Below are 18,932 nucleotides of genomic sequence, written 5' to 3'. Positions count from 1 at the left end.
GGTTCCCCCAGCCCTCCTCCTCTGCCTCCCTGTGCCTGGGGAGGGGGCCCCTGGACATCAGCGGAGACAGGGAGCAGGGGTCCCCTCTGGCTGAATGGGGCGGGGGACGAACTGGGGAGGCTGCACTCCCAGACGGAGGAGCTCCCGCTTCATCCCGCGCTTCCCCCAGCCCATGGGCTTGCTGCAGAGACAGCTGCCCGCCCCCAACCCAGCCTCCACCCCAGGGGCCAGCAAACAGCGCCCCCACCCCGGGGTTCCTGCAAACCCTTGGCAGTGACACCCTAGCCTCAGAGGACTGGGGTGGCCCTGTGTCTGTCCAGACTCAGGGTGGAAGGGGGCTCCCCTTGAGTGGCTGAGCTGGAGACGGATGGACGTGGGGCGTTCCCATTCCGAATCGACAGAACCCTCCTCGAGGCGGGATTCCAGGGGGTCGAGAAGGCCGAAGGTGATTCCTCCTCCTTCTGCTCAGAGAAGTTGGGGAGGGGGAAGGACCTGACCTGGGGAGGGCTCAGAGGGTGGCATCTTGGACCAGCGCGGGGCCGGCGGGACTCAGGGAGGGCGGGCAAGGCTGGGGACCAGCCCCCAGGACCCTGGTTTGAGGCTGAGCTTTCTCCTTCCGGAACGGGCGCCGCGGAAAGGACCGAGGGGCGCCAGGCACAGGGCACTTCCCGTTGGCGACACGGTGACACGGGGCTGGCGCGCCTGGGACTTCGCGGCGGAGGGGAGCGAGTGCGGGCCTGCGGCCCGGGACGAGAGAATCGTCGGAGGGGACGGGGCAGGTGGCCTGAGCGGACGCGGGAGCCGGGAGCGTGGAGGGCGCGCGGGGGGCGCGAGCCGCGGCACGGGGCGCCCCGGCTCCGCGCGCGGCGGGGCGGGCGGGCGGCGGGGCGGGGCGCGGGCCGCGCGGGGCTGGAAGCCGCCGGCGGGGGGCGCCCGCGGGCGGAGCCGGAGCCCCAGCGACGCCGAGACCGCGGGTGCCGGCGCTCGAGCAGCAGGTCAGTGGGGGCCGCGGGTCTGGGGTCGCAGGCGGGCGGCCAGGGTCGTGGGGCCGGGAGCGCGGGCGGCGCGGACCCCCTCCTTCAGGCGCGCAGCCGCTGTGTCTCTTCCCGCCGCTCCGACAGCCGGTTCGAGGGCTGTGGTCCGCGCCCCGCCGGCGGCGGGCGCGGGGGCAGCTCGGGCGCGCCGCCGGCTCCCCAGCCCGGTCGGGGGGCGCTGCGCGGACCCCTCCGGGCCGCCCCCCGACTGGACCGGAAGGCGCGCGGGGCAGGCGGCGAGGGGAAGGGGCGAGAGCGCGCGGCCCCGGCGCAGGGGCGGGGGCGGCCCCGGTGCGCCCGGGGCCCCGGGCCCTCGTCGAGCCTGCGGGGGCCGCAGAGGCCGGCCGGAGCGGAGCGGGCGGCCCCCGCGGGCCGGGACTTCCACAGGCGGAGCGCGCGAGCGTCCCGACGTCCCGGGTAGGCAGGCTGAGCGGACGGCGTCCGAGCGCCTGGGGCGCGGCGAGGGACGGAGCTGAGCGCTGGCCGAGCGCGGGCGCGTCCGGTGGGCGCTGGTGGCGGGAACCGGCCTCGGGGACCCGCCCCGGGGGAGGCCGGGGTGGGGACAGTCCTGGCGGCCCGCTGGGGCCGCCCTGAGCCAAGGCGGAACTGGCGGGAACGGTGGTGGCCCTCGAGGGGCTTGGCTCCGGGTGCCCAGGGGATGGGGGGGCCCGGGCCAGCGAGCGGAGATGTCTGCGCTGGGGCGCGGCCACCGCGATGTAGACTTCAGTTTCCCCGACTGTACAATGGGAGGAAGGCGGGGGCCAAGGGCTCCGCGGGGGAGAGGAGAGAAGCTGGGAGCGGAGGGCGTGTCCCCACCCCCTTTTCTCTGTACCGCAGCTGACCCCCGGGGGACGGCTCCTTTCCCCCATTTCAGGAGGCCCCGAGCCTGCTTCCACCCGCGGGACCTGTGCCCCTTTTCTGCGGGGATTCCAGACTGCTCCCCCGCCCCTGCACCCGCTGTTAGATCCTCCATGTCACTGCCAAGCCCAGCAGGGCTGCCCCGTGTGTCCGGCCCAGGGCCCGCGATGGACGGTTCTTGGGCGCACAGCGGGCCGGGCAGGTGGGGTGCTGTCGGGGGCTCCTCCTCCTGGGGTGGGCTGGAGAGGCTCTGCCCCTGGGGCCGGGCCCCATCCTGAGGTGTCTGCTCCTCCTCGCTCCGCCAGCGTCTTCTGGAGGTCCCCGGGCTCTCCCAGGTCCCGGATGTCACTTGGGCCGCTGGCCCGTCCCCTTAGAGCAGACCGTGTTCTGGGCTGACACGGCCTCCCTCTCCAGTGCTTCAGGAAAGCGGAGGACTGCCCACACACGGCCGGTGGGAGACAAGACTTTGGCCAGGTGAGTCTGTGTGGGCTTGCGCATTTCCTTTCTCCCGGGGTCCTGGGATGTGCAGGCCCCCAGCCAGCCCCCGCCCCAGTCTGCTCCCTAGGAGCCCACAGCTCGAGAGGGCCGTGGGCGGCTTCAGGAGCAGCCGAGATTGAGAGGCCCGGACATCCAGACATTCTGGTCTGGATCCCTCACTGGGCTTCCTGCCCCGGCCAACCTGCCTTCTCATCCTGTGAAACGTGGGATGGTGCGTGCTGGGTTCATGTTCGGGGCTGTGTATGTTGGGTGGTGCAGGGGGGCAGACTGGGGCCTGTGCTTGAGCTGGGAAACCCCGGAGAGAAGCTGTTAGGCTTGCAGGGCTAGGGGGCCATCACAAGAGACCGCTGTCAGCAGAGGGCCAAGTGACTAGCGCCGGGTGGGGAGCAGGCGCTTGGCTCCCGGGCATCGTACCCTGCAAACTGCGGGGCCCTGGGGCGGCCTTGGGCGGCGTCCACCGTGCAGGGCCGTGGCCCCGGGGGCTCGCAGCACTGATGTGAAAGCTGCGAGAAGCTCTCGTTCCACCTAACCTGCCTGACTCCCAAGCCCCCTGCCTCTGTGAGCTGGGACTGGTCTTGTGGGCTCTGCCTGTCTGCTGAAATCTGTGCACCCGTGAGAGTCCAGGGCAGCAGGGCCAGAGGGCAGGCGAGGGCTTGAAGGCTGGCTTGAAAAGACATTCTGGGCGGTGTGTGTGTCCGGCGGCCCCGAGGAGACCGCGGGCCTCAGGTGCTGAGCTTCTGAAGGATGAGCTCCAGCCCTCAGGCCTGGGGAGTGTGGGCGGCCACAGGAGGGTTTGCCCTGGAAGCGGGAGGGACAGCAGGAGCTTGGAGCTGCAATGCGGGGGGAGACACCCTGCTGGGAGACCCGTGGCCTCCCAGGCGTGGCTGGGAGGAGGCCGGGTCCCCCCATCGCCTCCCACAGTCGTGGGAGGACCCCCCGGGCGTGGAAGCCATGGGATCCTGACAGGGGCGGGAGGGGCTGAGTGGAGGGGGGCTGCCCTTGCTCTAGGGGCAGAGAGGGTGGGGGTCGGGGAGGCAGGGCGCTCCAGCTGTCCAGCCCCCCACCACCCCAACCCTTCCCTGACGCGTCTCTGAGCCTCACACGTCCCCGGAGGGCTCTGCTAGATGGTTCTGGCCCGCACCCGCTCCTGCAGGACAGGCCTGAGTGAGAAGTTGCTGGGCAGGGTCCTTCTGCGGCTCCGACCTCGGTTGCTGCCCTCGTGGGTCCAGCCGTCTGTCCCCTGGAAGAGAGGGTGGGCCTTGGGGTGTGCCAGGCAGAGGCAGGCAAGGGCCACCTGGGTGCCTCCCCTGCTGGCAGGGCGGTGGTTTCTGCCCATCTTCACAGGAGGGTTCGCCTCTGGCTCCTCAGTAGCCTCTGCAAACTGCAGGCGGGGCCGGGGGCCACTGAGGGGTCAGGGAGCCAGCCGCTCTGGCCCACCCACCCCCATCCGCCCCCGGAGCTGTGTCAGCACGTCTCCACGCCTCCAGGCCCAGAGGTGGGTCTGCCTCCCCCACCCCCCATGTGGACACCTCCGCAAGCCCCGGGCACCGCCCCTTGAGCAGGCCAGCCCCCAGCCGGGCCCGCTATGGTCTGTCCCCATTTGGAAAGCACCCCCCACCTTGCCCTCTTTAAGCACAGGAGCCGGTCCTGCCAGTTGAAGATTCGCCTGGGAGGGCTCTGGGAGCCAAGACCCCCCAGGGATGTGCAGAGCCTGGGGGACACCCCTTACTCAGGGTCTCGGAGCATGAGCTGGAGGAACGGGCACCCAGGGCCTTGTGTGAGGAGCGGCCCCTTGGAGGGGGTGGTGGGGAGGTGGCCAGGGGGCGCCATCTAAGGCTGAGGGGCCGGGCCTGCAGCCTGTCCAGCGTAGGCCTGGACCCGAGGGGATGGAGAGGGGCCCTGTGCGTGGCCCCAGGGCCTGCTGTGCGGAAGCCCCGGGGGGTGGGGCCCAGTGCAGGGACTGCCCTCAGCCCTGCCCCTCACCACATCCTGCCCTCAGGCTCCGAGAGCAGCAGCTGCACCCCGGGGGCCCTAGGGGAGGGATCGCCGGCCGGTGCCCACCTGGGGGCTGCCCTTGCCGAGTTCCTCGGGCTGGCAGCCCTGCAGGGCCGGAGGGAGGAGGCCCCCTGGCTCCTCCAGGCAGCGCTGGAGTCACTGCTCTGCCCCCGCTGATGCTTTTGGAGGGGGGCCGGGCGGGTCCCAAGGCCCTGGGGGTTTGGGGGAGGCGCGTGTCCAGACTCGGGGCCCCCCGACGGCCAGCGAGGGGCCCGCGGTTGGAGAGGAGTGCAGCTGCCCACCAAGCCCCCTCCGTGAGACGGAGGTCGGTGTTGCCCAGGCCACCTCAGGCTCTCGCCCTCCTGCTCTGTGAGGCCTGCTTGACGGTCCTCGGCGGTCCTCACGCCCTGACGTTCTCGGCTCGTGTGCGCGTCACACAGCGCACCGTGTGCCTGTCGGTCCCTCTGTGGTTCCCTCCCAGGGTTTTCATTTCTGCCGTGTCTGCATGTTCTTTTCGGTGCTGCCGGGAATTCTCGTTCTTCTTTACGGACGCCTTTCCTTTCCCTCTCTGAAGACCTTAAGTACCTTTGATCGTCGTTTTCAGTTATTGCATTGCCTTCGTCTCTTCTGGAACAAGTCTCTGTATTTTAGCCACTGGTTGCTTATCTGTCTTACGCTTAGTTTTCCTCCCGTGCTTTGAAACTGTGCTTCGCAGGCTCTCGGAGTGGAGCTGAGGTCTTGGAGGTGGAGCATGACCCGCACACCAGCCTGGGCGGCAGCTCTCGGGTCGGCCTCCCGGGACGACAGCGCCTTAAGACCCCGGCCGTGGGCTCGGGCCAGGCAGCGGCTGGCAGCGGGCTCCCTGGGCTCCAGCAGGCAGGGTGCTGCTGGGCACAGGGTCAAGTTCTCAGAAACACTTGCTGAGAAGCTAGTGGAGGGGTCTCAGGCTGGGGCTCTGGAGCCCGGGAAGAGGCCCAGCGTGGCTGTGACAGGCCCAGGCGGTACCCCACCCTTCGCGATACTCAGGAGCAGGTGTGCAGGGAGCTGTGTGCTAGCTGCCAGGCACCTCCGTCCAGCAGGCCCTGGGGGCCCACCCGCTACCTGGCCATGCGCAGCACAGAAAGCCTCGCCAGTGGGACGGACGAGGAGCCAGGAAGCGTGTGCGTTTTGATTACACAGAGGTTTTAATCAGAGCGGCCAGACTGGTGAGGGTGAGGAGGAAGGCGGGACGGAGCCTGTCTGCTGGGGAATCCTGTGGGGCTGCCCTCCCCAGGCTTAGCATGCTGCTTCCCTGGCACGTGACTCTGGCCTGCCATGGGATGGCTTCTGCCCTCTGCCCTGTCCCCGGCCGGCGACAATCACAAGGAAATACTGCATCATTAATACTTAATTGCCCCTCTTGGCTAGCGACAGATGACTCAAGGATTAACGAGGGCCAACAGAAAGGGATAGGAAATTGCCAGATCCGGTCCCAGCCCCAGCCCCAACCCTGGGCCCTGGGCCTCCGACCTTCCTGTGGCTCTGGGACGCCTCCGAAGGCGGGGCGGCAGGGAGGCACCCAGAGGCCCCAGGAAGCCTCCTTGCTGCCGTTTTCCATGGGCATTTCCCCAGCAAGGTTCATGGGGGCTCTTAGGCCCCTGCAGCCTCCTTTCCTGAGCTCCCCAGCAGGCTGCTCGAGCCTGGGCTCTGAGGTGGAGTCCAGGGGGAGCCCTGGGACAGCTCAGGTCTGGGTGGTCAGCGTGGGGCTGGAGCCTGGTTCTCCCCAGCTGTGCGCGTTGATTCCCGGTTCCCGTCAGTGACGTGTGACTGGCTTGAAACAGGCTGTCACAGGAGCATTGATAAGCAGTAAAGTCCGGCAAAGGGCCCAGGCTGACTTGGGTCTGACGGCAGGGACGCTCTGGCCACCTCCAGCCCGCCTGCCCCGGGCGCCCCTCACGCGCTCCGCTCGGCGCTGGAGGGCCGGGTCTGGCCGACGCCCGGGTGGTCTGTGTGGCCAGGGCTGTGCTTGCAGCTGCGGGAGGCAGACGGGGTGCAGGGGCGCGCTGGCTCCTCGAGGGCCGACCTGGGTGGGAGGGCGCCCCCGGCCCCTGGTGGACGGCAGGAGGGTAGCTCCAGTTTAGAGGCCTGGGCACCCTGGGTGCAGAAGGTGATGGGGACGCCCTGAGGATTAGAGGTCCCGGGAGGCGCTCATGGAGGGCTTGGCTTAGGGGCCCCAAGGCCCTTCCGTGCCAAGCATCCTGGCTCTTGTGGGGTCAGCCAACATCTGGGGCATGAGCTGGCGGTATTCCCCCATCACTGGGGCTCCAAACGAGGCCCAGACAGTCCAGCTTCAGCTCCCCAGAAACACGGTACCAATCTGGGTCAGCCGGCCCCGGGGCCCTCGGTCTGGGAGATGGGCTGGGCCCGAGTCAGGCTTCCAGCGTGGGCCGTGCGCCGCCAACGCAGCTTCCCCGGGAGAGGCCAAGGCAGGGCAAGAAGGATGGCAGGGGGTCGGCAGGAGGCCGGCGGCTCACTGGTGGGGGACTGGCGCTGGACCCGAGACGCCCCCCAGAGAGAAGCCTGCCCCTTTGCTCCAGTGGGAGGATGGCGAGACCTGGACGCGGAGCTTCAGCAGCCAGGTGCCCCGGGGGACTGCTGCTTTGGGCTGCCGGCCAGAGGCGCCAAGGGACACCACGTGGCCGGAGGTGGCACTGGGAGGCTCGGTCCGCCCACCTTTGCTGCTGGCCAGCTCTGTAAGCCGCTGGCTGGCACGTGCCCTGTGTTCAACAGGGGCTCGGTGGGACTTGTTTGTAGCAGCTGGCAGGCCTGGGAGAACCCACAGGCTGCAGGGACCCCTCGGTTTGTCAGGGGCTCCGCCTCGTCTCTCCTGCTCCCTGCTGCTGTGTCACGGGGTGCCCACCACCGGCTGCAGCTGCCGGAGGCAGGGGTGGAGCTGTCAGAAGGGAGCTGCGGGGTCCTCTGTCTCAGCACCACAGCACCTCCTGGACTGGTGAGGGGACCCGGCCCTCTGAATGCAGCTAGGGGCCACGAGCAGCCTTCTCCCAAGGTGGCCTGTCCAGCCGATGCCTCGCATCCTGGAGGACAGACGGGCCGGGCAGCCCCCAGCCCTCATGCAGACACCTGTCCCCGCGGCCGGCGGCCACCACTGCCCGTGTGCACCTGGGCCCCCGGCAGGGGGAGCTTGGGGCAGGAGGAGGGTGGACTTGGCACAGGGGACCCTGCCGGGCAGCACGACGGAGTGTGGCAGGGAAGCCAAAGCGGTGGGGAGAGGCCTCTGAGTGTCGGGGGAGCTCAGCGGCCCCTGGGAGGCAGGCTGCTTCTCCAGAGCTGTCGCGGATTCTTGACACCAGGATATTTTGACCGGGTTGGGACGGGGGCAGCTGTTTCACGCGTGCTCATTTCCTGCTCGTAGAATCACGGGTGAGAGCCTAAATGGCCCCCAGAGGCGACAAGGGTCCAGCCTTCCCACTGTGTCAGTGGGGAAACCGAGGCCGGTGCCCGCCGAGGCCGGTGCCCGCCGAGTCCTGGCTGAGCACCCCCGCGGGCGGAGGAGCGGGCTGGCAGCGGGCGTGGGAGGAGGCAGCGGGCGGGGCTGAGGAGCGCCCCGCCCAGACGCGCCTCCGCGGGCGGGGGCTGCTGGGGGCGGGCCCCCTCCGAGCGCTCCGGCACCCCTGCACTCCCAGTGGGGCGCCCCGCAGGGCGAGCGCGCGGGGCCTCTGGGCAGCTCCCGGCTCTCAGGGACGCTGGGCAAGGAGGGTGGTCCCGGCAGACCCAGGGGTTTCCAGGAGGGGGTGGGGGGGCTGCCACAGAAGGCTCGGGAAGCGAGCTGAGCCCCGGGGGCGACAGAAGCGATTCACCTCTGCGAGGTTTTGCTCCTCTGGGAGAAAAGCACTCGGGCTGACCCCCGCCTTCCCCGAGGGCCGGGCAGGGTGGGTCGTCCTCCGGCCGGTGCCTGCCTGTGGGGGGCTGCCGGCTATCTCTGGCCGTGCCCGGAGGTCCAGCTCCTCACGAGGCTTCTCCCTTGGCAGGTGTCTCAGGACCTGAAGCAGAGCTGAGATGCCACCGGAGCGCCTGCAGGGCGTCTGCGTTCTGGAGCCGCGCCGCGGGCGGTGAAGCGTGCTGGGGGAGCCCCCGACCGACGGCAGGGTCGCCCCGCTCCTGCGAAGAAGGGGCTCGGGGCCTGGGGGGGCCGGCCGTGCCGCAGCTATGGACGGAGCGCTGGCGCGGCCCGCGTCCTCGCTGAGCCCGCCCGCCGGCCGCCGCGCGCGCCATGTCCGGCTTCTCAGTGTACATCGCGGTGGAGCTGGCCATCGCCGTGCTGGCCATCCTGGGCAACGTGCTGGTGTGCTGGGCGGTGTGGATCAACAGCAACCTGCAGAACGTCACCAACTACTTCGTGGCGTCGCTGGCGGCAGCCGACATCGCCGTGGGGGTGCTCGCCATCCCCTTCGCCGTGACCCTGAGCACCGGCTTCTGCGCGGCTTGCCACAGCTGCCTCTTCTTCGCCTGCTTTGTCCTGGTGCTCACGCAGAGCTCCATCTTCAGCCTGCTGGCCATCGCCATTGACCGCTACATTGCCATCCGAATCCCGCTCCGGTGAGTCCTGCTCCCCGGGGGTGCCTCGTGCCGGGGGCTGCACCCCTGAGGGGCTGTGCCGGGGGTCAGGGTGAACCAGGGATCAGGGTGAACTTGGGGGTCAGGGTGAACTCGGGGGTCACGGTGAACAGGGAGTCAGGGTGAACTCGGGGGTCAGGGTGAACTCGGATCAGGGTGAACCCGGGGGTCAGGGTGAACCTGGGGGTCAGGGTGAACTTGGGGGTCAGGGTGAACCGGGGGTCAGGGTGAACAGGTGTCAGGGTGAACTCGGGGGTCAGGGTGAACTTGGGTCAGGGTGAACCAGAGGTCAGGGTGAACTCAGGTCAGGGTGAACCGGGGGTCAGTGTGAACTTGGGGGTCAGGGTGAACCAGAGGTCAGGGTGAACTCAGGTCAGGGTGAACCGGGGGTCAGTGTGAACTCGGGGGTCAGGGTGAACCAGAGGTCAGGGTGAACTCGGGGGTCAGGGTGAACCAGAGATCAGGGTGAACTCGGGGGTCAGGGTGAACTGGGGGTCAGGGCTTGGCATGGTGTCATTGTGTTCAGCCGGGGCCGTGGGGCTGCCCAGGGCCTGGCACGGCCGGCAGTCGTGGCATGCTGGCTGATAGCCGCGGGTGTGGGCCAGGCTGGTCCTCCCCAGGGCACCCAGGAGAGTCTGTCGTGCTGCAGCTCTTGGTGAGCCGTGTGTCCAGGCCTGGGGGTGGCTGCGTCTGGGCCTCCGGTCACAAAGCGTGATGCTGGGGTGGGGTGGGCCCCACGGGAAACCACGGGCCTCGGCTAGAAGCCGCCTTCTTCCAGCCCCTCCGGGCCAGCCTGCACTTTGCAGGTTAGGAAAATGACCCTGAGGGGAAGTGACTCGGCCAGATGCCTCGGGTGAGTCATCTGGACCTCTATGCAAATCATGCTTCTCCCTCACGGCCTGGTTGGGGCTGGTGGGGTTTTCCTGGTGAAACTCTTGTGAAATGACTTCAGGCGAGTGTTGTGGAAACAAAGACTCTCCCCGAGGCTGAGTTCACTTAAAAGCAGCCTCCACCTACACCACCACCGACCCAGAGGGGGTCGGGGGGCTTCGGGCCTGCCTCCCTGCCCCTCCGTTCTGGGACTGAGCCCCACAACCTTGATGGTGGCAGGCCCGAGGGAGGTGGTGAATACTAGCAGGTGGCGCCTGCTTACGGAGCAGCCCCACGCTGGGCTGAGGGCGCCTGGCCGGGCCGGGGAAGAGGCTTGATGAGCAAGTGGAAATGTCGAGTGTGGAACCCGAGGGCACGCTCAGAGGTCATTTCTTCCCATCATCTGGGTGGGAAAACAAGACTGAGAAGCACCAGCCTCCAGGGCCGCGCAGCAAGCTGGCAGCACAGCCGGGCTGGGTCTGGGAAGGAGTGCGCCTGCCGCCCCGTGACTGCGGTCCTTTGCGGGATTGCTCACAGGGCGGCCCCAGGCCCCCAGGTCAGGCGGCCGTCACTGCCCCGGGCTCTCGGGGGCCAGCACACGCCCACATCCTGCTGCTCAAACAAAGGAGGACCCGGGCCTGCGTGGCCATCCAGGGATGCCGTGTCCCGGGAGAGCCTAGGACCCTCGTCAGAAGGAAAGGCGACCCCGGCCCTAACCGAGGACCAGCCTGAATGGCGGGCTGAAGTCCAGGCTGGTCCAGGACACAGAGGCTGGTCTGACTGACGTCCCTTTCCAGGCCAGGGCCAGTGTGGGCCTGATGCATGCAAGGGACGGCAGGTCTGGGGGCGATCAGGGTTAGCCGCTGATCACGAGAGAGGCCTGTGGCTTCTTGTCGGTTCTCTGAGAGTCACAAATCCCAGCCTCCTCCCCGGTGCAGGCGGGTGGCCCGTGCTGTGACAGTGGGGGGTCCGCTGCCCCTCTCTGGGCCCGTTTTCCATCTGTCCCAGGGGCCGAGGGTTTGAGGGCCCAGTGAGTGGACTGGAGTGGTGGGGCCCTGCGGGAGGATGGCAGGAGGGTGGATGGGGATTCAGGCCTTTCTGAAGCTGCTGGAAGCTCAGAGCCATGGGCCTGGCCACACCTCCCCAGCCCCACGCCCTTCAAGAGCGGGGCCTAGTCCCACCCCGACCCCGGCCGTCTGAGCTGCGCGAGGCAGGGCTCTGGAGGGGCCGGCCTGGCTGCCGGGTCAGGCGGCCGCAGGCTGGAGGAGGTGATATGCGTCCCTCCGGGCCGGGCGCTAGCGCCGCCAGGATGTGAGCTCACGTCTCCGCTCATCCCGGCCAGCGGCGGCTGTGACCCTCCTGTTGCGCAGGAGGATGACAGCGGCCGCTCTGAAGGAAAAGTGTCTCCTGACCCTGGGACTCAAGGGCCCTGGGATGTGAGGGCCGGGGGACAAGGCGTGGAACGGTGTCTGCTGGGGCGCCCGAGGACAGGCCGGGCGTGAGGGGACGAGACAGAGGCAGGCGGGAGCCCGGAGCTCCGGGCAGTTCCGGGGGCTGCCCGGCTCGGGACACCTGTCCCTGCCCCCTCCCGTGGGAAGCCAGCCCGGCCCGTGTGCCATTTCTTGCTCCGCTCAGGAGGCCCACTGGCTGCTCTGAAGTCCAGCCGCTGACGATGCTCTAAGGTGCCCGTCCCCAAGCCCGCACCATTCACCGTTAATTTCTCTTTAAAAACGAAGAATGCAGCTTCAGAAAGATCTCCATATGCCTCCTGAGTGCAGGGCCTGCCCAGGGGTGGGGACAGGCGCTCTCCATATCCCCCACGGACAGACTCCCAGGGGAACTCCAGGGCCGCCTCCCTCCTCTCTCGTTAACCCCCACAGACCCTGGGGAGCAGTCTCCTCGTGGGGCAGCAGAGTCCCGGGCCCGGGTGCTGGATCGCCCCAGAGGTCAGACCCGAGCACCCTGGCTTCTGAGTGGGTGCTGGAGAGGGCGCTCCCTGCAGGGCATGACACCAAGCCTGCGGGGGCGTACCGGTGCTGGGGGGCAGGTGTCACGGGGGGCCCCGCCTGGACGGACGCCCCGGGGAAGGAAGGAGCCTGCGGGCAGGCCCTGGGCAGGGAGAGGGGACAGGTGCACGGGCCCACGGGGCTTGTGCGGCGGCTCAGGCCTGCCCGAGCCTGAGAGGGAGGGTGGGTTCCAGCCGTGAGCCGCAGGCGCCTTTGGGCTACTGGGAAGGCTCTGCTTTCTCCCGACCAAAGGGCAGGTGTGCAGTGAGTCCCACCGAGAACTGGGGGGCATGACTGGATCAGAGGGCAGCCCCCAGTGGGAGAGACGGGGGCCCCCAGCAGGGTCAGCACACAAAGTGTGGGGGGGTGCCAGCGCCCCGCGACGCCTCCGGGCCCCCAGGACCACGCAGCGCTGGCTGGCCTGGGCACACCCCCGTCCAGCAGGCAGGCAGGCTGTCTGAGGCCCCGTGGGGCAGGACGCGACCACCTCAGTCACAGACACAGCCCAGGGGCTGCCGCTGGGCCAGGCTGGGGCGTGGCCGTGGCTCCCCGTTTGAGCCCAAACATTGACCCGGTCCCCTGGGAGCCTAAGAGGCTTTCTTTTGAGTAACAAGATTAATCTGTCTGGGCGCTCCTTGAATAAAGAACTGCACGTATTGAAAACATCAAAAGGAAGAGCAGCAAGCACGGTGAGGGGCTGCGCCCCCCCCACCTTCCGGGAAGGCAGGGCCGGGGCTCCTCCAGACATCCTCTGCCCACAGACGGGTGCCATCAGCGTCTGCTCCTGCCCCCAGGAGGGGCTTCCCTTACAGGATGCAGCGGCAGACTTCCTCTCCTGGGTCTCCTCGTCTGCATGGAGACAGCTGGACAGCGTGGGCTTTTTAAACCGTGTCCCCAGCAGCCTTCACGCTGAGCCCCGGCTTCCCCGGCACCCCCCAAGTTCATTTACTCAGGGAATACCAGTCAGCCTCCTCTCCCTCAGCAGCTGCGCGCTGGGACTGCAGCTGAGGTTCACTTCTGCTGATTGCCTCCAGTGGCAGGAGGGCCACCCCTGCCCGAGGCAGCCCATGTCTCCTGTGAACAGCTCCCTTACCCTGAACCACACCCACCTGCCTGTGGTGTCCACCCACTGACCCTCTGTCCTGCCCTCATGGGACAGTGCTCCAGGCCCCGCAGTCTTAGCCCCGTTTTAAGACGAGGAAACTGGGGCTCAGAGTAACAGAACACGGCTAAGCAAGAACGCACCAGCGCTAGGCCCCAGAGAGGGGTATGCTTTGCTTCCGAAAGATGGCAACATTAAAACAGCCTCCTATTCAGTGAGACTATTTAAATCACTGTTTGCGGAGTACTAGAAGCAGTGCCTAGCACACAGCAAGTGCTACCTAAGAATTAAGTGGGAAAAAAATAATAACCTCTGGCCTTACATTTGAAGCTCCAGAACCGGAAATCGGGCAGTGTAGGCTTTCTGTGGCGTGGGCGAACTGGGCAAGCCCGTGACCCTCTTCCTGCCAGAGGCACCGAAGCCCGCGCTGACTGGGGCCGCAGAGCTCGGGAGAGTGGGGTCCCGCTCGGGCACTGTGTGGGCTCAGAACTGACAAACTCACCTTGGCCCGAGCAGCCTCCGGGCTCCTGGCGTGTCCACGGCAAGGCCACGCCTCTCCTGGGGTCTCAGGAGAGGAGAATGAGGGGTTCGATGAGAGATCAGAGGTACCAGCTTTTCTTTTTCCCTTAATGTGAATCAGCTGACAAAATTTAACCCGTGAGCGATTTTACCCAGAACAGTGGGCTCTGGCCCCCGAGATCCTGCAGCGCCGGGCAGGCGTGTGTGGCGGTGAGGGCACGGGGTGGGGGCAGAGCGGTGTCTGGAGCCTCCTGCGCACTCGGTGACGCGCAGCAGCCCGCCGGCCTCGCGCCTGTGTGACCTGCAGGCCCCCGGGTCTGCTCCCCCTTGAGCTAGTTTCTGCAGATACTTCCAATCCTGGAATTAAGGGAAGCGAGCTTCCCCTCGACACCTGTTACAGCTCTCTCAGTGATGGTGATGCAGAGATGGACGCAGGATCCACGGGGCCCCCAGCCTTGGGAGCCCAGCTTGGGTGGGATTCGTTGCACTTGATACTCCTCTGGGAAGACAGCTGACCTGAACTTTAAAGGGATGGGTCGGGTCTACTGGTAGAGGTGTTGGGGAACCAAAACCCTGGAACGCAGCTCATCCCTCGGAACCCTGAGGCCGCCCTCCTCAGTCTGGCAGATGAGTTTTTTCTGCCTGTTCTTTAAAATCTCTGCCGTCTTTTTTTCAAACTGATTTATTTGGCTGCTCCGGGTCTCTTGTGGCACGTGGGATCTAGTTCCCTGACCGGAGATAGAACCCAGGTCCCCTGCATTGGGAGCTTGGTGTCTTACCCATGGGGCCACTAGGGAAGTCCCTGCCATCTCTTTTCGTTGGTGTCACCTTCTGGGCGGGCGGGTCCAGCCTCTCCCCAAGTGTGGAGCCCTCCAGAGTATGGAGTCATTCGGGCCAGATTATTTCTCTCTGGACCTTAGGATCTTGGGCAATGCGTCCTCTTGAATGTGAAGGCTGCTGTGCAAACGTTAAGACATCCAGACCCCTCTCCAGAGGGCTCTGGGCAGATTTGGAAGAGATGAGCATCTCACCTGGCCTGGGACCTCCACCCTTCCCCTCCCCTCCTGTGCTGCCTCTCCCTGGGGGGCTTCTGGGGACCCCAGGTAAAGTAGGAGAGGAAGAGCATGGAGCACAGGACGTGTGAGCCCTGACAGGCTGGATCTGGCTGGTGCTGTCTCCAGCCGGTGACCACCCTCCAGGGCATTCCCACACCGCAAGGAAATGCATTTTCGCAGCGCCCAAGATCAGCATGGAGGTTATAACTTCTCCCCTCCCCCTTCCCAAGTCACATTAGCCCCTTCAAACCAAACCAAGTCAAGCAGTACAGCCATCAGAGGACACTGAGGCCAGGCGGCAGGAACCGCCTGGCCCAAGACCTCGGGGCCAGTGGACGGTCGGGCGGCAGGTGCCCAGGCTCCTCTCTGATGCGGGTCCTCTCTCCCCAGGTACAACGGCTTGGTGACGGGCACGCGTGCCAAGGGCATCATCGCCGTCTGCTGGGTGCTGTCCTTCGCCATCGGCCTGACCCCCATGCTGGGCTGGAACAACTGCAGTCAGCAGGAGAGCCGGAACAGCTCCCAGGTCTGCGGGGAGGGCCAGGTGGCCTGTCTCTTCGAGGACGTGGTGCCCATGGGCTACATGGTCTACTACAACTTCTTCGCCTGCGTGCTGCTGCCGCTGCTGCTCATGCTGGGCGTCTACCTGCGCATCTTCCTGGCGGCGCGGCGGCAGCTGAAGCAGACGGAGAGCCAGCCGCCGCCCCCGGGGGAGCGCCCGCGGTCCACGCTGCAGAAGGAGGTGCACGCCGCCAAGTCGCTGGCCATCATCGTGGGGCTGTTCGCCCTGTGCTGGCTGCCCCTGCACGTCATCAACTGCTTCACCTTCTTCTGCCCCTCGTGCGGCCACGCCCCGCCCTGGCTCATGTACCTGACCATCGTCCTCTCGCACGGCAACTCGGTGGTGAACCCCTTCATCTACGCCTACCGCATCCGCGAGTTCCGCCACACCTTCCGCAGGATCGTGCGCAGCCACGTGCTGCGGCGGCGGCGGCGGCGCGAGCCCTTCAAGGCGGGGGACCCCGGCGCCCGCGCGCTGGCGGCTCACGACCCGGAGCGCGTGGGCCTCCGCCTCAACGGCCACCCGCCCGGGGGCGTCTGGGCCAACGGCAGCGCCCCCCGGCCCGACGGCCCCGCCCTGGCGCTGCCCAGCGCGGGCGGCGCCCGCGGGTCCCAGCGGGACGCGCGCGTCCCGGACGTGCAGCTCCAGGGCCGGCGCCCAGAGTCCCCGGGCCTCGGGGGTCCCCGGGGCAGAGCAGGAGTGTCCTGAGGGCCCGCCGAGCGCGCCCCTTCGGAAGGGAAGGGACGTTCTCCTCCCGCGTGGGAGGACCCGTCGTGCTGGGAGCGGAGTGCATGTGCGGAGACCCCCTTTCTCGCGCTCGGTTCCCACTTTGGACCGAGGAGGGCGCCCCCCACCGGCCGGAGCGGCGTGAGGCCCGGCAGGGAGGGTCTGGAGTCCGCGGAGGCGGCCCTGCACCAGGCCAGGGCCGGTCCCCAGCCGCTGAAGCACCGCCAAGTGCCGCCGCGTCTCTGCAGAGCAGGCTGGCTGGCCCGAGGCTGGGGAATGGCCTCACAGGGGCCCCTGCACACTCACCCGCTCCTCGGGCTTTCCACGGGTTCAGAGCTGCTGTGCTTGCTGGCGGCGTTGGACTGTTTTGTTTTTCCAGTAGAAAACGAAGGCCTGAGGAGACCCTTTTTATTTTACCTTCCCTCCCTGGCTGCTGGCTCCGTTTCGGTCCTGCTGCTAACCTGGCCGCAGGCGCCCCCACTGCCCTGAGCGGCCGCGCGTCCCCTTCGAGGACGGGGGTTGGAGCCGAGGGGGCCAGGGCCGGCCAGCAGGGGTGAGTCTAGGTGGCTCAGAGCTTCCCGGGCAGAGGCCCTCTCTAACTGCCTTGCCTTCTGAAGGGAATGTTATTTTGTTGTTTTTTTCTGAGACAAAATAAAAGTGAGCCACGTCGTGTTTCAAGCTCGTCCCATGAGAACGGTGTCTGAGTTCCTTTCCCTGCCCACAGTCCAGCCTACCACACACCTGTGGGTCTGTGTTGCAGGTGTGGGATAGACAGCCTGCCTGGGGCCGCGGTGGGTGGGTGGGCTCCGGGGAGCCCCTCTTCCTCCGGAGCGGGCTGTCTGCTTGCAGCGAAATCCACAGGTCCATGTGCAGTCCCAAAGGAAGGAGGCGCCCTCCCGGGTCCCCTCAGCATGGGGAGCAGACTCCCGCCTCCCCGAGGCCACAGAGGAATCTGGAATCGATGGGGGGTTGCAGATAGAGGCCACACTGCCTTCCCCTGGAGTCATTCCCCACCCCTGCTCCCACCAGGGGGGTTTCCTGCTCCGACAACTGTCTCTGGGCCCTGCCCCCTCCACCAAGGAGCAGGTGCCCCCCTTCTGGAGAAGTCTGAAGTGGGGGGTGCCCCAGAGAGAGCCAGGCCTGGTGTCGAGTCGCAGAGGCACACTCGGGGCAGAGATGGAACAGGAGAAGCCACAGGCGGTGCTCATGCAGCCCCAAGAGCTCCCTGTGCAGGAGGCTGAACAGCAGAGGGAGGTTCAGCACCCATCCCCGTCCCCAGCTTGCAAACGGCAGAAGGGAGCTAAAACCCAGGCTTATCTGACCGAAAGTCCAAGGCCTCGAGCTGTCTCAGCCAAACCGAAAACTACGCAATCATGCCGTGTTCCCACCACGCTGCTGAAGACACAAGAGACAGCTGCATGCTCCTCGTGTTTTCACCCTGCTCCCCGGGTTTCGCGGCGTTGCACTGCACACCTTCCTACTCCTACTAAACAGATGTATGTGTGAGGACCCCATGGCCCCATCCATCAGAGGTCCTCCTGGCTGGCTACACAGAGGAGACGCAGGACGACCCCCGAGCCCCTGCCGCAGAGATGTGGTGGATGCAGGCAGTGGCGGTTCCCAGGGGCTCTCACAGACAGCCAGGACCAGAACCGCAGAGACCAATGCGCGGCCCACCCTACCCACGCCGGCCCGTCCACCCCGCACACCCTGGCATGTGCTGGCTGCGGGCAGAGGGCGGAACGGTGGCCAGCTTGGGGCCTGAAGCGGCCAAGAGCGCAAAGGCTCTGAGTCCTCCTGGCCAGCTGGTGGGGAGAGGCCACCGAGAGACCCACAAAGGCCGGGAAAGAGAAAGCCTGTCTCTCCAGCGTTTGCTGAGGCCTCGGGGAACAGAGGTTTGGGCTGGGGAGGAACAGAGCTGGGCCTCAGGAGACGTTTCAGGTGCCACTGAGCCCCGGGCCTTCGCGGGGTCAGTCCCGGGGCGACGGGACCACTCTCCCCCGGGCCCCCAGAGGGCCCCGTGCCCTCTCACCACACGCGACGCGCCTGTGCAGGCTCCCACTGGGAGCCAGGCTTGTGCGTGCGTGTACACAGACACAAACAGATGTGTGTGTCATGCCCTGGCCGTACAAGAACACACACACGTGTGTGCACACAAACGCACATCTGGGCAAAGTCATCCCAACAGCAGCCCCAGCGAGATGTGAGGCCGGCCCAGCCCTGGGGCTGCAGAGGCGTTCCGGCCCTGCGCCGAGCGGCTGGGGGCCACGTCGGGGCTGCTTGAAGCCCTGAGACTCCGGCCCGGGGCCACTCTGGCCTCTCCTGGCCTTTCCCGGGGCCCGGGGGTGGGCAGCAGACTTCTGCAAGCCTGTCCCAGGCACGGGGTTCTATCAGAGACCAGCCCTCTCTGTGGTGTCACCAGGGTTCCCTGGGAAGCCTGTGAGCAGAGGCCCGGCTCAGGCTGGGTCCTGGCTCATCACTTGATCCAAGAGAGGCGGGCCCGCTTTCCCCTTGAAAACCTACCTCTGCGACGCTACCCGTTTTATTAAGGCCCCTTCCTCTTACCTAAAACAGCCGGGTTCCCCAGAGCCTGCTGTGGGGGGTCGAGTGGGCCAGCCCCAGTTCTGCACATACCACCGGGGGGCAAGCTCCAGAGACAGACCCTGGGCTCAGGGATGAGGGCAGCCTGGGAAGTGAGAGGAAGTGCAGCCCGCGATCTACTGGGCTGGGCCGGGGGACCCCAGAGCTGGAAGCGGGCCTTCTTCTCAACTGTGATGGAGAAACAGGGACTCGGGGGGCTCGTGGAAGCCAGTGGCTTGGGCAGGAGGAGCGGCCCAGCATGGCCTGCCTCAATGCCGGTCCCTAAGGGAAGGCGCTCTGGGCCAAGAACAGACTCCTGGCCCTTCTTGCATGCACGCCCCCAGTGTGGCTGGTCCCGTGGGCTGTCGCCATGGTGAGCGCTTTCCCCAAGCCCCCTGCTGGACCCACATGCTGCCTGAGCTCTGGGACAACCTGTGCCCGTGGCGGAGGCTGTGTTAGGGGAACAGGAACTTGGGGAGGCCTGAGATCTGCGGTGAGGCAGGTCGCCCCCTC

General features: G+C 67.1%; 1 protein-coding gene across 5 annotated transcripts; it reads left to right on the top strand.

The window, feature by feature from the left end:
- The first annotated feature begins 947 nt into the window (after positions 1-947).
- On the top strand, positions 948-16,517 carry ADORA2A (adenosine A2a receptor). Of its 5 annotated transcripts, none has more exons than XM_059876453.1 (5): positions 948-995; positions 1,909-2,094; positions 2,198-2,366; positions 8,414-8,981; positions 14,942-16,517. In XM_059876453.1, exons 4-5 carry the CDS (start codon positions 8,656-8,658, stop codon positions 15,819-15,821), a joined length of 1,206 nt encoding a protein of 401 aa, XP_059732436.1. In that variant the 5' UTR covers positions 948-995; positions 1,909-2,094; positions 2,198-2,366; positions 8,414-8,655; the 3' UTR covers positions 15,822-16,517. The 5 variants fall into 5 exon arrangements, with proteins under 5 accessions (XP_059732436.1, XP_024833621.1, XP_024833623.1 ...); XM_024977853.2 differs by having other exon boundaries at positions 948-1,536; XM_024977855.2 differs by lacking the exon at positions 1,909-2,094 and having other exon boundaries at positions 2,307-2,366.
- The last annotated feature ends 2,415 nt before the right edge of the window (positions 16,518-18,932 follow it).

This window comes from Bos taurus, chromosome 17 (genome assembly GCF_002263795.3).
Source record: "Bos taurus isolate L1 Dominette 01449 registration number 42190680 breed Hereford chromosome 17, ARS-UCD2.0, whole genome shotgun sequence".
Classification (NCBI taxonomy): Eukaryota; Metazoa; Chordata; class Mammalia; order Artiodactyla; family Bovidae; genus Bos; species Bos taurus.
Note: the sequence above shows the minus strand (reverse complement) of the source record. Positions and strands in the feature narration are given on the sequence as shown.

Coding starts and splice junctions, on each gene's coding strand:
- ADORA2A (XM_024977856.2), top strand. CDS start 8,656: ATGTCCGGCTTCTCAGTGTACATCGCGGTGGAGCTGGCCATCGCCGTG. Junction 8,982..14,941: donor GCCATCCGAATCCCGCTCCG/GTGAGTCCTGCT, acceptor CTCTCTCCCCAG/GTACAACGGCTTGGTGACGG.